The 19,869-nt window shown below is 46.9% G+C and overlaps 1 protein-coding gene across 1 annotated transcript; it reads right to left on the minus strand.

The window, feature by feature from the left end:
- Positions 1 to 2,926: 2,926 nt before the first annotated feature.
- Positions 2,927 to 8,951, minus strand: palmdb (palmdelphin b; the record flags this gene model as incomplete). Its single annotated transcript, XM_079754636.1, has 5 exons — positions 2,927 to 4,144; positions 5,099 to 5,213; positions 7,088 to 7,218; positions 7,391 to 7,471; positions 8,907 to 8,951. The coding sequence occupies 5 exons, from the start codon at positions 8,949 to 8,951 to the stop codon at positions 2,927 to 2,929; spliced, it is 1,590 nt and encodes a 529-aa protein (XP_079610762.1).
- Between the last annotated feature and the right edge of the window lie 10,918 nt (positions 8,952 to 19,869).

Genomic DNA, 19,869 nt, shown 5'->3' on the forward strand with positions numbered 1-19,869 from the left:
GCTTCTATCTAAACAATTGGTATTTAAAATGGAATTGCACTTGCACAAAAAAATTCTAGTCAATTGGTATCCATGCCGACCGCGATAAAGCCGCGCGTACACTGACACACGAAGACACGCGCGCGCCCCTGTCCCGCAGCTCAATGAGCGCTTCCTCTCGCGCTGCGGACCCCCTCGTCCCTCCACTCGACTCGTCTCCTCCCGCCCCGTGACCGCACCGCTACACCCGGACGGTTAATACACCGGCACCGTTACCAAGTAGGCAGCCCACAGATCGAGTACCGCGGAGGTCCCGTCACGTCACCTACCTGCTGGAGACGTTCCGCGGAATGGGGGAGACAGGGGGAGACAGGGGGAGACAGAGAGGCTCTCTGTCCGCGCGCTGCACTGCACTCAGACCTCACCACCATCCGCCCCGACCGGCTGTCGCGTTTGGAGGGAGGGGGGAGGTGGTGGAGGCTGATGAGGTGGTGTAAGGAGGGTGTGTTCTCCACTCCAAGCAGCCAATAGAGGACTTGGTTTGGAATATACAGGGACGCACGCGCTCAATATTCACACCTACACCTACACCTATACACAACTATACACGCCTATATACACCTACATACAGCATACACCTGCATACACCTATATACACATGCACACACCTATACACACTTTTACACACCTATACATAGCTATACATACCTGCATACACCTACACACATCTCCACTCACCTGCACACACCTACATACACCTACATACACATACATACACCCAGGGTGCGATTTGTGAAAAAACCAGAGGGGGGGATAATTTTGAGAAACATTTTAAAATGTTTCAAAATGAAGACGGACCCTGTGTATTTTGGTTGTTAATTTTTACGATGTAATGGTGAAAATACTTTGGGTGGGGGGGGATAATTTTTATCCCCACCGAGGATAAAAATAATTCAGCAGAGGGTAGGACGTGTAAACCAGAGGGGGGGATAATCCCCACCATCCCCACCGGCAAATCGCACCCTGCATACACCTATAGGTATGTGTGTATCGGTGTGTATAGGTTTATGCAGGTGTTTGTGTGTGTGTGTGTGTGTAGGTTTATACAGGTGTATATAAGGTGTGTAGGTGTGTGTGTGTGTGTGTGTGTGTGTGTGTGTGTGTGTGTGTGTGTGTGTGTGTGTGTGTGTGTGTAGATGTATGTAGGTGTATATACACACACATATATACACCTATATGTACCAGGGATAAAATAACTTATATACTCAAAAACAGACCATGATTTATAAGCTCAAAGCAAGGTAACTATATTTAAGTCATCAGAGGAAACACACCTCATCATTTTATGCAAAATTAGTCCATCCCTATGGATCTTTTCATTGTTTCCCATCCATCGCAGCTCCATTCTGTGTATTGTGTATTGTCACTGTGTAACAAGATGTAGTGTGTAACTCATTAGGATTGATACACAGACACTTTGTAACAAGATGTAATGTGTAACTCATGAGGATTGATACACAGACACTCTGTAAAATATGTATTGTGTAACTCATGAGGATTGATAAACAGTATAACAAGATGTAGTTTGTAACTCATGATGATTGATACGCAGACACTTTGTAACAAGATGTAATGTGTAACTCATGAGGATTGATACACAGACACTCTGTAAAATATGTATTGTGTAACTCATGAGGATTGATAAACAGTATAACAAGATGTAGTGTGTAACTCATGATGATTGATACGCAGACACAATGTAACAAGATGTAATGTGCAACTCATAAGGATTGATACACAGAGTGGTCACTGTGTAACGAGATGTAGAGTGTAACTCATTAGAATTGATAGACAGACACTGTGTAACACAATGTAGAGTGGAACTCGTGAGGATTGATACACAGATCACTCACTTTGTTATTTTTCTTTCTTTGATTTTCACATGTTCATAGACATTGCTGATTGAATTTAGTAGAAAATTATACAGTGATGTTCCATAAAGCATATTCCTGCTTAGCCTACAAATTGTTCTTTCACATGCTATCCGAGCCTTTCAGAAGCCTTGGGTTCTCATTTGACTAAAAAGCTCCTCTTACATAATGTAATTGCTGTTATATAAAATCTTAAGCATTACGTCTAAGGTGTTATCTAATGTTGTTTAGGAGATGGGGAGAGAGACGGATGCACTGAACCCATATGTAAATGTGTTTTAAAATGAAACCTTGAATTCCTCTGATAATGTGCATATGCGCAGACACACACACACACACACACACACACACACACACACACACACACACACACACACACACACACACACACACACACACACACACACACACACACACACACACACAAAACACAACACTTTTAGCTCATGAATCGTATTTAAAGTATAAGTAGTGAAATATAAACTTTGATGTGCCATATTTGATGAAATAATGTATATCTTTATTAAATATATTAGTTGGGTTTTACAGTTAGCGGTCATTATTACAGTTTCAATCAAAACGGCATTACTTAACGACAGTGTTAGCTGTTGTTGAGATTGATTAAAATGCAATGCACAAATACCACAAGTAGTGAAATATAAACTTTGATGTGCCATATTTGATGAAATAAGGTATATCTTTATTAAATATATTAGTTGGGTTTTACAGTTAGCGGTCATTATTACAGTTTCAATCAAAACGGCATTACTTAACGACAGTGTTAGCTGTTGTTGAGATTGATTCAAATGCAATGCACTAATATCACCAGTAGATGGCAGCGAAACCAAGCTGTCTGAGAAAGTTGTTGAACTGAATCAAATAAAAACAAAGGCACTCTCGGGTAAATATATTTGGTTGTTATATTGGTTGACAATAAGGTCTCTGTAGGTATTAAGGCACTTAGAATAGATAAAGAAGGATAAAAAAAACATAAAGAGGGTCAAAAGAAATGCCCATCATCTCTTCCAGGTGGACGTAGGTTGTTGCTGTCTGTCCAGGCAGGAGCCGTTCTTGCCAGGCTTGTGGATGAAGGTCGGCTTGAGTGGAAGTATGTCTTCACAGTTTGTGCAGATGCCCTCATTCAGCGCCAAATCACCCGACACTTTGGCCACACCGACTCGAGGACAGAAGACCTTGCTGCTGTATCCCTGCGGATGATAGGAAAGACTCCCACTCCCGTCCTCCTCCTGGTCCCTCTTGAAGCCGTGATCGTCGTCGTCTTCTTCTTCATCACTGTTGCAGATCATCACAAGCTCAGCCTGGAAGTCCTCCTCCTCGTCCTTCGCCTCTTCGGCGTTCTTGAAGCCCATGAAGATCATGGTGACCGGCTCTTCCTCAAAGTCCTCCGTGATTTCGGTGAAGTTGTTCAGCGAAGCCTCGCTCTCCTGATAGCAGGGTGACCCCCTGTGGTCTGGCACTGCATCCGGAGTATTAAGACCGGACTGTGTGTGAGGACCGGACCTGTCGTCGCCCCTGTAGACCGGTTGAATGGGGACCCCCTCGGACCGGGCGGTGACTGAAACCAGCGTCACTGCATTGGGAACAGGGGAGCCATCCTGGCCGCTGGGTAGCTTTGGTTTGGGGGACCGAGGCTGTGAGTCTCTGGCCTGGGCCTGGTTTGGAATGTAAAACGAGGACTGCTGAGCGATCTCCTCACACCTCTGGGCTCCTTCCCTTGGAAGCTGTGAAGGGGCGGGGCTGCATGGGCCCTTTGAACAAACATGATGCCGGTCAAGGCCACCTTCTACAAGACTCTGAGCTCCATTCTGGGCCGGGCAGGTGGACGGGCTGCGGGCGGTGGGGGTGGGGGTCTGCCGCGGTGTTTTGCTGGGGGTCCTGGGTGTGGATGGCCTACTGTTTCTTTGGTATGATGTAGACTTAGAGTATACAGGCTGGTGGTATTGAACTTTGCTGGGCACCTCTTTGTCCATGGCCTGGCTGAGTAGCTCGTCTACCTCTGACTGGGTCATTTCCTCAGGTCCTTCCGTCTCACTCTTTTGGTGGGCGTGGTTTAGCGCGTACACAGACTTCCGGCCGTCGTCGTACACCTTGACCCCTTTCTCCTGAGCGTCGTCTGGGGTGATGGTGGACATGGCAACCACGTGACTCTCTCCGGTCCGGGGATCGTGTTCCACGCTGATCTCCATCGCAAAGGTAGCTGGAGGAACAGAAGTCTTAGGTTAAGATCTATGACCTGAGAGAGTTAAGACTGAGAGACCACGTTACTTCAGCCAAAGAGGCCTTGCCTTGCCATTTCAAATGAACGCTTTTCCCAATCTGTATCCGCATGAATAGTTTGCATCACGTTAAAGAGATCAGGCAGCATATGTACCTCTCTTGGATTCCCCATCGTCAGCCTCTCTTTGTAGGGTTCGGGTTCTTGGAGGTGGTGAGACGGTAGGCAGCGGATTAGTCACCGGAGCTGGAGGGATGGGACCTGAAACTGCAAAGTGGGATCTGTGAGTTGAAACCAATATGCTTATTTATCAATCATCAATTGACATTGTGGAATATTTGAGTACAAATGTTGAAAGCCAAAGGAAATTAAGGATAAAAAAAGTTGACCTTTACCTTCATTGAACCCTGCGTTTAACTCCTGTGTGTGAAGATATAGAAGCTTAGGATCAGTTCCAGACTGAAGAAGAAGGAGGGTGCAGCTTAAGAGGTCGAGTCGGTGTTAGGTGTTAGCATCCACAAGTTAACCATGCCACTCCTCTTTCTTCTCGTGTCTTGAAATACAGGCAGCAGGTAAAAGGAAATGGAGAGCAAGCCGTGTGTGTGTGTGTGTGTGTGTGTGTGTGTGTGTGTGGGTGTGAGTGTGTGTGTGTGTGTGGTTGTGTGTGTGTGCGCTCATATTAGTGCACCGCATGCCCAGAGACCATCAGCTGGTGAATACAGCACGCCCACACACTGGCCCCAGAAAAGCATCTTTCTAGAATGCCAAAGCATGTTGCATAGTCTGCCGCAGGCTGAGAAGGTTTGTTAGTCGACAGTGTTGACAGTTAGGATGTTAGTTTGTTAGTTTCCTTTGCGATTCATGTTGTCCAAACAAAAGTGCTGAAGGTCAAAGGAAAGCACAGCAATCTCTGCGAACAAAGAAGAGGAAGGGCAGAAGACAGCAGGCCTACCTTTATGATGTCCTCGGCTGTCCTCTCAACCTCTTTCAAGCGTTTCAGGATCACTTCTTCATTGGCGGAGATGTTCAGCTCGTGGGTTTCCAGGTCTTCGATCTCCTTCTCTATTCTGTGGGAGGAGAGAATGCATCGGGGGATAATACAACGGCATGCACACCGCCTCTGCAGCGGTGCTGTGGAAACATAATGAACGATGATGGATAGATAGTGAATGGACGTGAGTCACTGGAGGCTCAGGAAAAAACAATCAGAAGCTATCCACTCTGCATGGACTGAGGCACTACTGCTTACGAAATATTAAAAATGGATGGTGAAAGTAGCTGACAAAGATATTAAAGATAAGTAAAGATACAAAATACCGGAGAGCAGATGAGAGTATTTTGTGACTTTGGCTTTGCAATTCAGTTTGATTCCTTTGCTGTTATTTGAAATCCTGTTTTTTGCCTCCAGGGAGAGGTTATCTTTCCAACCCCATTTCCCGGGATAATGGGATGTTTCTGCCAGGTGTTAAGAGAGACATTTCTCCCCCCACATTGTCCCATTGTGTCTCTGATCCGAAGGGCTTTTCGGTTCCGCTCAAAGGACATTGGGCCTCACACCCCAGCAAAGCTCCTGGGCTCGGCAGCCAGCAGGCCCCCCCTGTTGAGATGCTCTCTCCAGATAATCCACCCATTGACAGCAAACAGGGCCCTGTTTGCTCTGACAGCACTACAGGCATGGACTCAGGGGTGACAGTATACCAGCTCATGCCTATAGAGCCCTTATTTCAACAGCCAAAACCCAGCCTTCTCTACAGCTAAACCCAGCGTCCCCTACAGCTAAACCCAGCCTCCCCTACAGCTAAACCCAGCCTAAAACCGGCCTCCCCTACAGCTAAACTCAGCGTCCCCTACAGCTAATCCCAGCCTCCCCTACAGCTAAACCCAGCCTAAAACCGGCCTCCCCTACAGCTAAACCCATCCTAAACCCAGCCTTTGCTACAGCTAAACCCAGCCTTTTCTACAGCCTAACCCAGCCTCCCTTAAAGCCCGGGCCCAGCCTCCCCCATGTGGTTCCATCCCTGTGGAAGCCAGCATGGATCTGTCCACCGAGGCTGATTGGATGATTGTGTTAAGCTGCCATTCCCAGACAGAGAATCTCTGGGGGAGAAGCCCTGTTACATAACAGACTATTGGGATGAATGTCTGAGGATGTTTGAGTGACTGATACTCAGAACTCCCAGACAGGCATTAAGTAGGTGAAAGTAGTAGGCGTCCTAATCCTACCTGCCACCAGCTAAACCCACGCCTCCTCCTAACCCCACAGGCTGTGAGTGAGGAGCCAGCGGACAGAGAGTGGGAGACACAGAATACCAAACAGCTCATTATCCCGGCATACTCTCCCAGGCCGGGCCACTCTGGGACATGCATGGAGGCACTAAAGTGTGCATGTTGCTTTCTGATGGCTTGTGGTCAACTACTAATGGACACTAAAAGGGTGGGGGGAGAGAGTGCCTTCACTGTGACTTGTTGTCCAATGTATTCTGCCCTTTCCCAACTCAAGGCTCAAGCAGTCCCAGTGAGCCGTTCCAGCTGAAACCAACGCATTCAAGGAGCAAAGGAAACAAGTCCTATCGCCTGAGCAAATTTGTGTTTCGCAGGTGTATATCATCTCTAATGTGAACGGATGACTGATTCAGACCAGCCCCCAGTGAGGTGGATCAGCTCTACACCAGCCCCCAGTGAGGTGGACCTGCTCTACACAAGCCCCCAGAGAGGTGGACCTGCTCTATCTGTGAGGTGGGCCAGCTCTACACCAGCCCCCAGCGGGGTGGACCTGCTGTACCTGTGAGGTGGACCAGCTCTACACCAGCCCCCAGCGGGGTGGACCTGCTGTACCTGTGAGGTGGACCAGCTCTACACCAGCCCCCAGCGGGGTGGACCTGCTGTACCTGTGAGGTGGACCAGCTCTACACCAGCCCCCAGCGGGGTGGACCTGCTGTACCTGTCGATGTTGCTCTGCAGTTGGATGGTCTGCTCCTGCTCCTCCTGGGCCTGGAGCCTCTGCGCCTCCTGGTCCTCCCCGGTCTGCGGACTCAGGCCATCCATCAGCCACTGCTCCCTCAGAGCCTTCTTCTGCAGGAGAACCAGGTTCAGGTCCAGGCCTCATTCTGAAGCAGCACCTCACACCTCTTTAACTCGTCTCTGTATATAGTTTGACCTCTCACTTTGCTATATTTTTTGCCTTATATTTATTCATATGTTGAAATATTTTATGTATATGTAAATATATATTACTCAAGAGCACCTTTATGTACTGAAGTTGTAACTTCTCCTCCTCGATTAGTCTCCTCTTCTTGGCAATGTCCTCCTGCACTCTCCTCTTGTCCTGTAGAGGGCGTGAAAATCAAAGAGCGAGGACGTTATTGCAACTGCACACGCCATGGAACATATTACACCTGCAAATGTTTCACATCGCGGCCTCAGACTCGCTCGCTGTCTGCTGCTCGTCAACGAGGTCGTTAATCAAATCCTCAAGATCCTCTAGAACTTGGCAGCACCCCAGGGTGAAGGCCACAAGCTGTTTATGGAACAAGCAGACCTCTACGACCGGGCCCCATGTATAGTGGACACCTTGTGTGTGTGTCCGTCAACGCACGTGTGCACCTGTTCCATACGTACAACCCTTCAACATTAGCCCAGGCACCAAACACAAGGCCCACACAAGCCTGCCTGTGTGAAGCCCAGTTCACAGGCGCCATGGTGGGACAGCACAGGTACATCACTCTGACACTAAGTCTTGGTCTGCTAACCCAGAGTCTGTGTTATGAGCGACGTCTGTGTTGTCCTATGATGACCCCTCTGTCCCCTGTGTTGTCCTATGATGACTCCTCTGTCCCCTGTGTTGTCCTATGACGACCCCTCTGTCCCCTGTGTTGTCCTATGACGACCCCTCTGTCCCCTGTGTTGTCCTATGATGACCCCTCTGTCCCCTGTGTTGTCCTATGATGACCCCTCTGTCCCCTGTGTTGTCCTATGATGACTCCTCTGTGCAAAGGGTCCACCTTCAAGGTTGTTATTTATCGATATCAATGACGCGACATTGGCGATCCCAGATGAACCCCTGCAGTACAGATCGTTATAACTGCTGGGCCGGTGGACAGAAGTTGTGTGGCTCAGTGGTGAACTATAACTAATCCATCCGCGATGAGTGTGGCGCTAATCTTTTGTGAAAGGGGATCGCCCTGGTGACGTCCCTGGTATTAATAGTGACCTGGCGTTCTACTTTGCTTACTTCCTCTGTTTGAAGACAGTGGGAGGGGCCCGGTCCCAGTGGGAGGGGTCTAATCCCAGTGTCAGTGAGGTGTCTCATCCAAGTATTGTTGACCATTTCTGGTGACACCCCACTGAGTGAGTGGGACGAACCAGTAGCAGCGATGGTCACTTACTGTGATGGGCCTACCTATACTGGTGAACATTTAGTGCGTGAGTGGGATGAACCAGTGGCAGCGATGGTCACTTACTGTGATGGGCCTACCTATACTGGTGAACATTTAGTGCGTGAGTGGGATGAACCAGTGGCAGCGATGGTCACTTACTGTGATGGGCCTACCTATACTGGTGAACATTTAGTGCGTGAGTGGGATGAACCAGTGGCAGCGATGGTCACTTACTGTGATGGGCCTACCTATACTGGTGAACCCCTAGTGTGTGAGTGGGATGAACCAGTGGCAGCGATGGTCACTTACTGTGATGGGCCTACCTATACTGGTGAACCCCTAGTGTGTGAGTGGGATGAACCAGTGGCAGCGATGGTCACTTACTGTGATGGCCTGGATCCTCTCCTTCAGCAGCTCTGATTCCTCCATGCTAACCCTGGATCAGAGAGGGAGGGGTTTGTTAATCCAGAAGTAAGTCTTGGTTTCTCAGGCAGAGGCGGGACATCAGAGATACAGATTCCCCGCAGGCTTTACCAAGAATACACAGACAGGCGGGCCGGATTCAAGGAACGGACACGAACAGGATCACTGGCATTTGCACACATGGATATTCATGTCTAAAATCATCATTCATTCATGTGTACATTTAGCATTCTGTGACTATACTGGTTGGTAGGTTTCTCATTCACAGTCATCCACCACTGGCTGTTGATTGTCTGAGAGTTCTTGGTGTCCCGCCCACTTCCCAAACACTGGCTGCTATTGGTCGTCAATCCAACTGTTCAAGTGAAACGTTTGACTGAATAACAAACACACTTGAGTGTCTTCACATCGCAACCGAACCACCAAACTGTTTCCAGAAGGCTCCTTGGGCTGGGAGGAGGTGCAGGGGAGAAACCAGGAGGTGTAAAGGAGGCAGGAGGGAGATGGGGATGGAAGGAACCCGCTAAAAATAAACAGGATGAGTTCCGACTGTTGGGGGGGGCCTGTACATATGTACATAGAAATATGTTTGCATTGACATCCCGTTCATCATGCATGTAAGAATGAATGACTAGAAATAGAACAGGCACGTCGTTAATCTGAATTTCCTGACCCAGCACATGCTATTAGCTTGCAGAACAGCAGGAGACATATGAGGAGGAACAATAACCCAGCTGCCAGAGGGAGACTTCTCTAGGTTTATTACTTCCAACAACTGGCACGACTGCAATCTTCTTTTCTTTTTGCTTGATAAACGATCCCGGCCAAGTGTGTTTCGGTTCAGTAGGCTATTGAGAGAATACATTTGAATGCAAGAATACATTTGGGACAACCTTTAACTCCACCATGAACACACAAAAGGTAGCACACTAAAGCAACGCGTGGTTGTTCTTTCCTGTTGACGTTATTAACTGGAAGGGTGGTATACTCACACAACAACCAGTTAAAACGAGGCCTGATGTTAATGAATCCACACTACCATATTCCTAAAGGACCTTAATCACCATGCATTAGCTAGAAAAAAGACTTAAACCTTGGCTTGATCAAAGATGAAGGCAAACATGGTCCATTTCTAGTTTTCATTTTAGTGCAGAGATCCGATTTAGTGTGACAAAGACGAAAGCAACAACACTCTACTGACCTAAATGTAGAGGGAACTTGTTGTATACTAGAGCTAAATAAACCCTGTTGACGTCCAGGTCACACACCTTGCACCCATCAGCTGGATCCGGTCTGTCCTCGGACCAGACACGGCCCAGTAGAACCCCCCCCCCCCAACGCCTGGAGCGGATCACCAAACTACTCCTCTGGGAGGGAGTGTGTGTGTGTGTGTGTGTGTTGCCGTGTATGTGTTGCCGTGTGTGTGTGTGTGTGAGACGTTCATTTGTGTTTCAAACCTCTTCTACGTCTGTGTAACCGGAGTACTCCCCCCCCCCTCCCGCGCCACCTATGACCAGGTCACCACAAAGCAACACACAGACACACACTCTCACCCACACACACACACACACACACACACACACACACACACACACACTGAACATTGGTCTGGATGATCACATGGTACCAGTGGTACCTGTAGTTTGGTAGTGCATCATTCCTATTGGCGGGTCAACATCGATGCCTTTCAAATGATTTCACAAATTCACTGAAACAGTAGACAAGACTGTAGACAAGAAAAATATAGAATTGATGAATGAATCAAGTTGGATTAATGCTAATGTTTAAGCAGGTGTATGATGTTAAATTAGAGAAAGATATAAAACTATAAATGGAATGCCCTATATTTCAGCACAGTGAATGAATGAATATGAATGATTTCATATTTGTTTTCCCTCTTCTTTGATTGTATGCTCGTCGCACACAACAGTCTCACACAAAGGTGGAATCCAACTCTGTTTATATTAGTATTATCAACACAATGAGGCATGAATGCATAGCTGCATTATACTGCGCTGCATATTCAAAAGCCTCTTCCCCCACACTGAACTCCCCCTCACACGGCCACCTCAAATCTGTCAAGCCTCGCCCACTCACCACAGCTTCTCCAGCACACAGCAGAACTCCAAAGCACACAACACACAGAATAACAGAACCCTAAAGCACACAACATATGGAACAACAGAACCCTAAAGCACACAACACACAGAATAACAGAACCCTTAAGCACACAACACATGGAACAACAGAACCCTAAAGCACACAACACACAGAATAACAGAACCCTAAAGCACACAACACATGGAACAACAGAACCCTTAAGCACACAACATATGGAACAACAGAACCCTAAAGCACACAACAAAGAATAACAGAATCCTAGAGCACACAACACACAGAATAAGAGAATCCCAGAGCACACAACACACAGAATAAAAAGCTAACAGAACCCTAATCCCTCCTATAACACAGAGAATATCATGACCCAACAGAACCCTGAACCCGCCTCTAACACAGAGAATAACATGACGCTAACATAACCCTTAACCCACCTCTAACACAGAGAATAACATGACGCTAACATAACCCTTAACCCACCTCTAACACAGAGAATATCATGACCCAACAGAACCCTGAACCCGCCTCTAACACAGAGAATAACATGACGCTAACAAGATCCTCAGGTCAGATGCATGTATTAAAGTCAACATATTATACCACCAGGTGTGAGTGTGATTAGCCGTAACAACGTATGATCTCAGAAGAGGCATATTTTCAGAACGACTTGTTACGGCTAATCACATTCACACCAGGTGGTATAATATGTCACCTTTAAGTGGTCTGGAATCTAGGTAGGGAGGATCAGAGAAGGCTAAACCTTACCTCCACGTCCCAGAGAGACACTGGGACACAGAACTCATGGAACCATACTCATCATAGATAGATAGATGGGTGATGGACAGATGAATGGATGATGGCCAGATGGATGGATGATGGACAGATGAATAAATGATGGACAGAATAAAGGATGGTGGACCGATGAATGGATGATGGACAGATGGCTGGGTGTGTAAAACAACGGCAGGGAGAGAGGAGGAGAAACATGAAGGCATCTCTGAGGAAGGGTCAAACAGGCAGGTACACGGAGGCGTGTGATTGGACCTGAAGGGATCGGGCGGTGCAACAGCGGCAGAGGGGATTTAAGCTGAGGAGCAGCAGAGGCGGAGCCACAGACTGAGGAGGTGGAGCTACTGAACCAGCCCGGGTCTCTGGCCAGCCGTCCAATAGGAAACAGGACGTGAGATCCTTCTAAAGCCAAAGAGTTTTAAAGACTCTCTCGGTACGTTTGAGGCCATGGGCTGGTTGTGGTGCTGTGGTTGTTCTCTGTGTGGATCGTTACTACAATGGAAGACTATGAGCAGTTGAAGATGTGTTTTAATTGTCTGTTGACAAGACAGACGCAACCTGTGAGCAGACTCAGAAGAGCCTCAGGTCACGTTAACAGCGGTGGAAGGAAGTAGCCTCAGTCCTCCAGAGAGGAGGCACGAGATGATCAACAACCACCAAACGCCCTTTCAGCTGTCCCCCTCCCTGCCTTGCATCGTACAAACGTGATTGGCAGGCAAGATGTAGTCCCAGAACCAATAAGGGGAGCCCTGCCCTGGCCCCGCCCACTAGAGCAGAGATGTTTCCCGCTCCTCGCTGGTGAACAGCGATGACATTTACACCCAATCACACTCAAACTAGAGCTCTTACCCACCACACCTGTACACTTTTTTTTTTAACAATTACAGCAGGGACCTTCATGGGCACTTGGTGAGCCCAGGTTACCATGGCAACCAGCAGTTAAAACAGTGCGACCTTCAGGATGGGCGCAAAGATTCTCTGTTCCCACTCAACCTTCTCCCCTTTTAGACCGTCTGAGATTCCAGTCCTATGTACTGGATCTGCGTACTGGGTCTACGTGCTGGGTCTATGTGCTGGTTCTACATGCTGGGTCCATGTGTTGGGGTATATGGGTTAGTCTATGTACTGGGGTCCATGCTGTGCCAGATGAAGGTCAGTCTGCCCCCCACCTGTTGTCACCCGGATCCTGCCTTCTGCAGCGCTGAAAATAGAGTCAGCTCTCCCAGCCGTACACCGGCCTGGTCCACACACTAGCCCTGTACGCCTGTCTGTCTGTCTGCCTGTCTGTCTGTCTGTCAGTCTGTCTGTTGGTCTGTCTGTCTGTGTGTGTCTGTTTGTCTGTGTGTGTGTGTGTGTGTCTGTCTGTCTGTCTGTCTGACTCTCTGTCTTTCTGTCTGACTCTATGTTTGTCTGTGCTTTTGTATGAGAGTGTATGTATGCGTATGTGTGCTTTTGTGTTTGTATGAGTGTGTGTGTGTGTGTGTGTGTGTGTGTGTGTGTATGTGTGTGTTTGTGTGTGTGTGTGTGTGACATCATGGTGCCCAGAGCAGTGAGGTAAGACACAAATCTCTTACCTCAGAGATTTTGGGGGGGGGGGGGGGGGAAATGGGGTTTGGAGGTTGTACGACAGATAATGACAACCAATTCAACAGCTGCTCCAAAGGGTTAGGGTTGGGGTACGGTCAACACCCAGGGTTTGGGATGGGGTACGGTCATCACCCAGGGTTAAGGATGGGGTACGGGTCCTCAAATGTTCCTCAGAGTGTGGGGTCTAGAGGTTCACTGGTGGTGCAGGATTAACGGGATTGACTGAGGAAAGCCCTGGAGAAACAGGTCACGCCCTGAGAAGTCACGCCCCGAGAGGTCACGCCCTGAGAGGTCACGCCCCGAGAGGTCGTGGAAGGGTTAACCCGGGACGACCACATGGTCACCAGGCTGCCTCCAGCGGGTCCTTGAGGAGGTAAGCCGGTCTGCCCCCACCACCACCACCCTGGTCTCCACCTTCCTGATCCTCCTCCATCAGATCTGATGGATTCTAATGAAGAGCTTCAGGTGGCTCAACTCAGAACCTGTAGCGTCCAGAGACCAAATCATTCAACACTCTTATTCCAAAAACATGTTTTTGTATTATTATTATTATTATCATTATTATTATTATTATTATTATTATTATTATTATTATTATTATTATTATTATTATTATTATTATTATTATTATTATATTAACTATTATTGTAAGCATTAAGTTATTAACCTTATTATTTCTTCCCTATAATTGTTATTATTCCCTATAATTGGCATTAACATGATGAATCGTTTTTCTTCATTATTTTCTTTATTTTTAAACAAGTCTTACTTTCTTCCTGCAGATATCCTGCGTTTGTTGTGAACAATGTGTGAGGCTCCCCCATGCTGAGCCCTCCTCTGAGTTCCTACACGGTGATCGTAGGATCGCACACGAATCGGATTGTTCTCCGCTGACGACACACTATTAAATGTTCTATTTCTGATGTCACCTTTACGACAGTACGTGCATTGTGTACTTTCGTTTGTTCCTGTGGTTTAAAATAGCTAGGAGGCTGCTCTTTAATAATTTATTTGCTAATACTATTGTTTTGTGTCATTCACTTCCTCCCTGTCCAAGTATCCCAGAGAGAACACAGTGTGTTTTAGTACACGTCAGTATACACTGTGCTTTTACACTACAGAGAACACGTTGTGTTTTATTACACATCACACATCAGTATACACTGTGCGTATTGACTTCATCACAATGTGCTTTCTATACAGAGACTATAGACGAATGCTAAGCAAGAGTATAACAAGTCCAAAACATTTCAAATATTTGGAGTCCTTTAACTTTCCAAATATGTCACGTTCCGTTGGAATAATGTGGCTTCTTGTTTCAGGAATAGTGTTTTAGGACTAGTGTCTCTTGTTTTAGCACTAGTGTTGTCTCTTGTTTTAGGGCTAGTATCTATTGTTTTAGGGCTAGTATCTCTTGTTTTAGGGCTAGTATCTATTGTTTTAGGGCTAGTATCTCTTGTTTTAGGGCTAGTATCTATTGTTTTAGGGCTAGTATCTCTTGTTTTTGGACTATTGTCTCTTGTTTAAGGACTAATAAGGTCTCTTGTTTTCGGAATATTGGCTCTGTTTTTAGGACTAGTATTGTGTCTTGTTTTAGGACTATTGTCTCTTGTTTTAGGACTAGCGTTTCTTGTTTTAGGACTAGTGACTGCTGAGAACTAGTAATGTTTCTGGTACTAGGACTAGTGATGTCTCTGGTTTTGTGTTTCTGTACTGAACAGCAACAGATGAGCCCTTGCATGACAGGAGGATGATAAACAAGTGTCAACAACAGAAAGGGCATTCTAGAGGGTGGTAGTGACATTCCAGTCTCACCCCATTGGCTGCTCTAACGGGGTGTGAGTGCTAAGGAGAAGGTGTGTGTGGCTGTGTGTGTTTGTGCGTGTGTGTCATGTTTGTTTTTGTGTGCCTGTAGTGTGGGTGTGAGTGTGTGTGTGTGTGTGTGTGTGTGTGTGTGTGTGTGTGTGTGTGTGTGTGTGTGTGTGTGTGTGTGTGTGTGTGTGTGTCGTGTTTGTGTGTGTCTGCCTGTGGTGTGCATGTGTTTGTGTGTGTGCCTGTAGTGTGTGTGTCTGTGTGTGTTTCTGTGTATGTGTTTGTGAGTGTGCAGCGCTCGGTTAATGAATATTCAAAGTAGACCCGTGTGTAAAATCATGAATATTGAGAGGAATGCTGTGAACCATCTAAAAGTCAAAGTTATTTATTATTGAAATGAAATACAAACACAGCTATAGATTGTGTCTAATCAGGATGGTCATGTATTCAAGTTTGCACAACAACAAAAAGCATTTGGAATAACAGCAGATGTCATTACAAACATAAAGGACAATATTAACATGATTAGATATAGTTGAGTCTGTGTGTGTGTGTGTGTGTCTGTATGTTTATGGGTGTGTGTGTGTGTGGGTAGGGGTGTATGTGTGTGTGTGTGTATATTTATGTGCATGTGTGTGTGTGTGTGTGTGTGTGTGTGTGTATTTATGTGTATGTGTGTGTGTGTGTGTGTGTGTGTGTGTGTGTGTGTGTGTGTGTGTGTGTGTGTGTGTGTGTGTGTGTGTGTGTGTGTGTGCGTGTGTGTGTGTGCGTGTGCGTGTGTGTGCGCGCGTGTGTGTGTGTTTATGTAGTACAGACAGAAGTCTTTGCAATGTGTTGTCTCTGTTGGTCAGTGTTTAGCTCAAAGTGAAAGTGCTCACTACTTAAAACCGCCCGTTCATCCTGGACCCCTGCTGGTACAGGAAACACCTCACCGAATCAGGAGCTTACTGAACCACAGGGACCACGGAACCACAGGGACAACCTCTATGCCTTACCTTCATCACTAGACCTGCAGTTAAGGGTCACTCCTCTACTCATCACCAGTCCTTCAGTTTAGGTCCCAGTGCGTAGGTCTACGTTTTACTACACTAGACTCCTTGATGAGATGTAGGTCTACGTTCTGCTACAGTAGACTCCTTTAGGAGATGTAGGGTAGTATGTAGTCCTACAGGGGTCCTCGTTCAGCACTAGTTCTACAGGCTGGCGTGACGGGACTTTAGAGAGCCCTGCTTTGCTTTCTGTGTAGATCTACATCATGCAGAAGATAAACACATCTGTACAACTGTAGGGCTACTGTTGTACAACACGGACAATATACATTATGCTGGCATCTAGTGACCAGGGCTTCAACTTGACGCAAGACAGAACAGTGGACACTTTCCAATATCTAATATAGATGAGGTGCGACAAGGATCAATACAGGATGGAGACACACGTCCATCACTCTCCTGCCTCACTCCCAAGCATAACGCAGCCCCTCTCTCTCTCCACATCACTCTCCGGCACCAATCCCCAGCATAACTCTCCTTTCCTCACTCTCCATCATCACCCTACAGTATGAATCTCTAGCCTCACTCTCCAGCATAACTCTCCAGCATCACTCTCCATATCACTCTCTAGCCTCACTCTCCAGCACAACTCTCCAGCATCACTCTCCACATCACTCTCCAGCATCACAGAAAGTAAGGTTGTCAGGGTCCTGCTTGTTTGCTGAAACTACCAGCAGCTTACCAAGTGCAGGGAAAGCCCATTAGCCTCAAATAGTGTGTTTAAGAGGATTAGCAGGCTAGACTGGGGCTGAGCCAGCAAGACGGCAAACAGAACAGAGCCGACACTGATAAAAGGGAAAGATTGAGACTCACTGTTCCTGCGTCCGGTCCATGTCCTGATCACTAGGGTCTGTCACCACACCGCCGCTGTATGTCCCTCAACAAGCTGTGTGTGTGTGTGTGTGTGTGTGTGTGTGTGTGTGTGTGTATGTGTGTGTGTGTGTGCTAGAAGACACTGCTCAGTGTAATGTGCACAGAGATATGGAGTCCAGCATTACTGCTGTGGGAGTAGCAGAGCAGGTAGGCAGTGTGTGTGTGAGTGTGTGTTTGTGTGTGGCTGAGACTGAGCTAGCTATTCACTGGGAGGCTCCTCTTTACACCCCCCCCCTCATCTAACTCCCACCTTCTCTCTCTCTCTCTCTCTCTCTCTCTCTCTCTCTCTCTCTCTCTCTCTCTCCCTCCCACCTTCCCTCTCACTCTCTTTTTCTGTCAATATCACTCACTCTCTCTCTCTCTCACTCTCCCTATATCTCTATCTCTCTCTCTCCCTCCCACCTTTTCTCTCACTCTTTCTCTCTCTCTCTCTCTCTCTTTCTGTCAATATCAATCTCTCTCTCACTCACTCTCCCTATATCTCTATCTCTCTCTCTCCCTCCCACCTTTTCTCTCACTCTTTCTCTCGCTCTCTCTCTCTCTCTCTCTCTCTCTCTCTCTCTCTCTCCCTCCCACCTTCCCTCTCACTCTCTCTTTCTGTCAATATCACTCACTCTCTCTCTCTCACTCTCCCTATATCTCTATCTCTCTCTCCCTCCCACCTTTTCTCTCACTCTTTTTTTCTGTCAATCTCACTCTCTCTCTTTCCCTCTCTCTCACTCTCTCTATGTTCTGGCAGAGAGCTGCTCAGCCATGTGCAGGCATAACTCTGTCAAACAACTGCTCCAAACCACCCACTTAACCACCCACACACACACGCACACACACATGCACGCACGCACAAGCACACACATGCACGCACACAAACACACGCACACACACAGCACACACACAATGCCATGCACACACATACACAAACTCACACAGTCACACCAACGCACACACAAACACACACCAACATGCACATGCGGTCACACACACATACACACACACACATACACACACATGAACACCCGCACGCATGCACGCACAAACTACTAACACACACACACACACCAACACATACACAGACACAAAATAACCTTGCAACATACAGATACATTGAAAATTGTGTTCATTGAACATCGACTGTGTGTTTCAACTGTACATGAAGTTTGTGAACTAAGGTGTGTTTATTTACTGTGTGTGTGTGTGTGTGTGTGTGTGTGTGTGTGTGTGTGTGTGTGTGTGTGTGTTTGTGTATGTGTGCAGCCAGCTGTCTCTGGCAGTAATGGACATGTACAGAACGTTAGGCTGACATACTACGGGTGTGTGATCCTGTCTGTATTTAGCATCAAAGGGCCGCTCAGAGATGCATTAGCTGACAGTACAGTTTATACGGGCGTCATCTACACTACATGTTTTCTGTGTCACTTCTTTATGCCCTTTATGGCGTAACTCTCCTATGTTCCTCTTCAAGGGCCCTCCCCATTGGTTAGATTTCATGCTTTATTTGCAACCGACGATTCACAAGCGGCAGGGTAGTCAAAGACTAAACATATTAAATCGAATGTGTGTGTCTGTGGACATTTTTAGAATTGGAGGGAAAGTGTGGGCAGGAAACGGCTGAAGAACCCAGCAAGGGTAATGACTCTGACTGACATCAGCTCTGAAGGTAGTGTGCTAAGCAGGAGGTACAGGCTGCACATTCCTGCACACAATAAGGACACGTTCATGCATGAGTTAACTGGGTATCATTTGACCGCCAAGGGTATGGTGTCAGCCATAGGTAAAATGATATATATATATCATTTGACCTATTAATCACACACCACATCTTCTCAAGCCAAACTGGTGCCTCCAAAGAACAATGATTTGTGTCATTGGATGGTTAATTAACAAGAGTTTTGGTCATAGGTCAGGGGGAGATGTGACCTCGGTCACATCAGAATTTGGATGATCAGAGATGGCCTCTCAGGCTCAAGGTCTGTCTGCATCATGGGGGATTTAAGGAGCAATACAACAGGCTCATGCACCAGACACACCCCTCTCAGTGAGAAGGGGAAGGGTTCCCCCTAAATCATCACATCCTCAGTACCCTTTTTCCTCCTCCCCATCGTCATCATCATCATCATCATCATCATCATCATCATCATCATCAGTGAAAGACCGGTTAACTCCAGAATCTGAGCTGTGCTAGGCAGATACTCCCGTTACCATGGCAACTTCTATCTCTCTCTCTCTCTCTCTCTCTCTCTCTCTCCCTCTGTCACTCTCTCTCTCCCTCTTTCTCTCTCTTGCTTTCTTTCTCTTTCTCTCTTTCTCTCTCTCTCTCTCTCTCTCTCTCTCTCTCTCGCTCTGTCTCTCTCTCGCTCTGTCTCTCGCTCTCTCTCTCTCTCTCTCTCTCTCTCTCTCTCTCTCTCTCTCTCTCTCTCTCTCTCTCTCCCTCTCAGTCTAAAGATAGTGTCCATACACAAATGCAACAAAAGGAAGTGAGCCCAACAGATCCCTGCTGATTGTTGGATATCGGCCCACAAGATAGTTAGGGGGTCTACACCTCAACAGAGGATGATTGAGAGATGATGGCTCTTGTGAAAAACTTCATTACAGTTTTTCTCAATCGTTTAAACACGTTTTCTGAAACTATAGCTCAATTTCTCAAAATTCTAAACAGTAAACACAGCTATCAAATGAATATCTCTTAGAGAGCATCAATT

The sequence above is a fragment of the Pollachius pollachius genome (genome assembly GCF_949987615.1).
Source record: "Pollachius pollachius genome assembly, chromosome: 17".
NCBI lineage: Eukaryota > Metazoa > Chordata > Actinopteri > Gadiformes > Gadidae > Pollachius > Pollachius pollachius.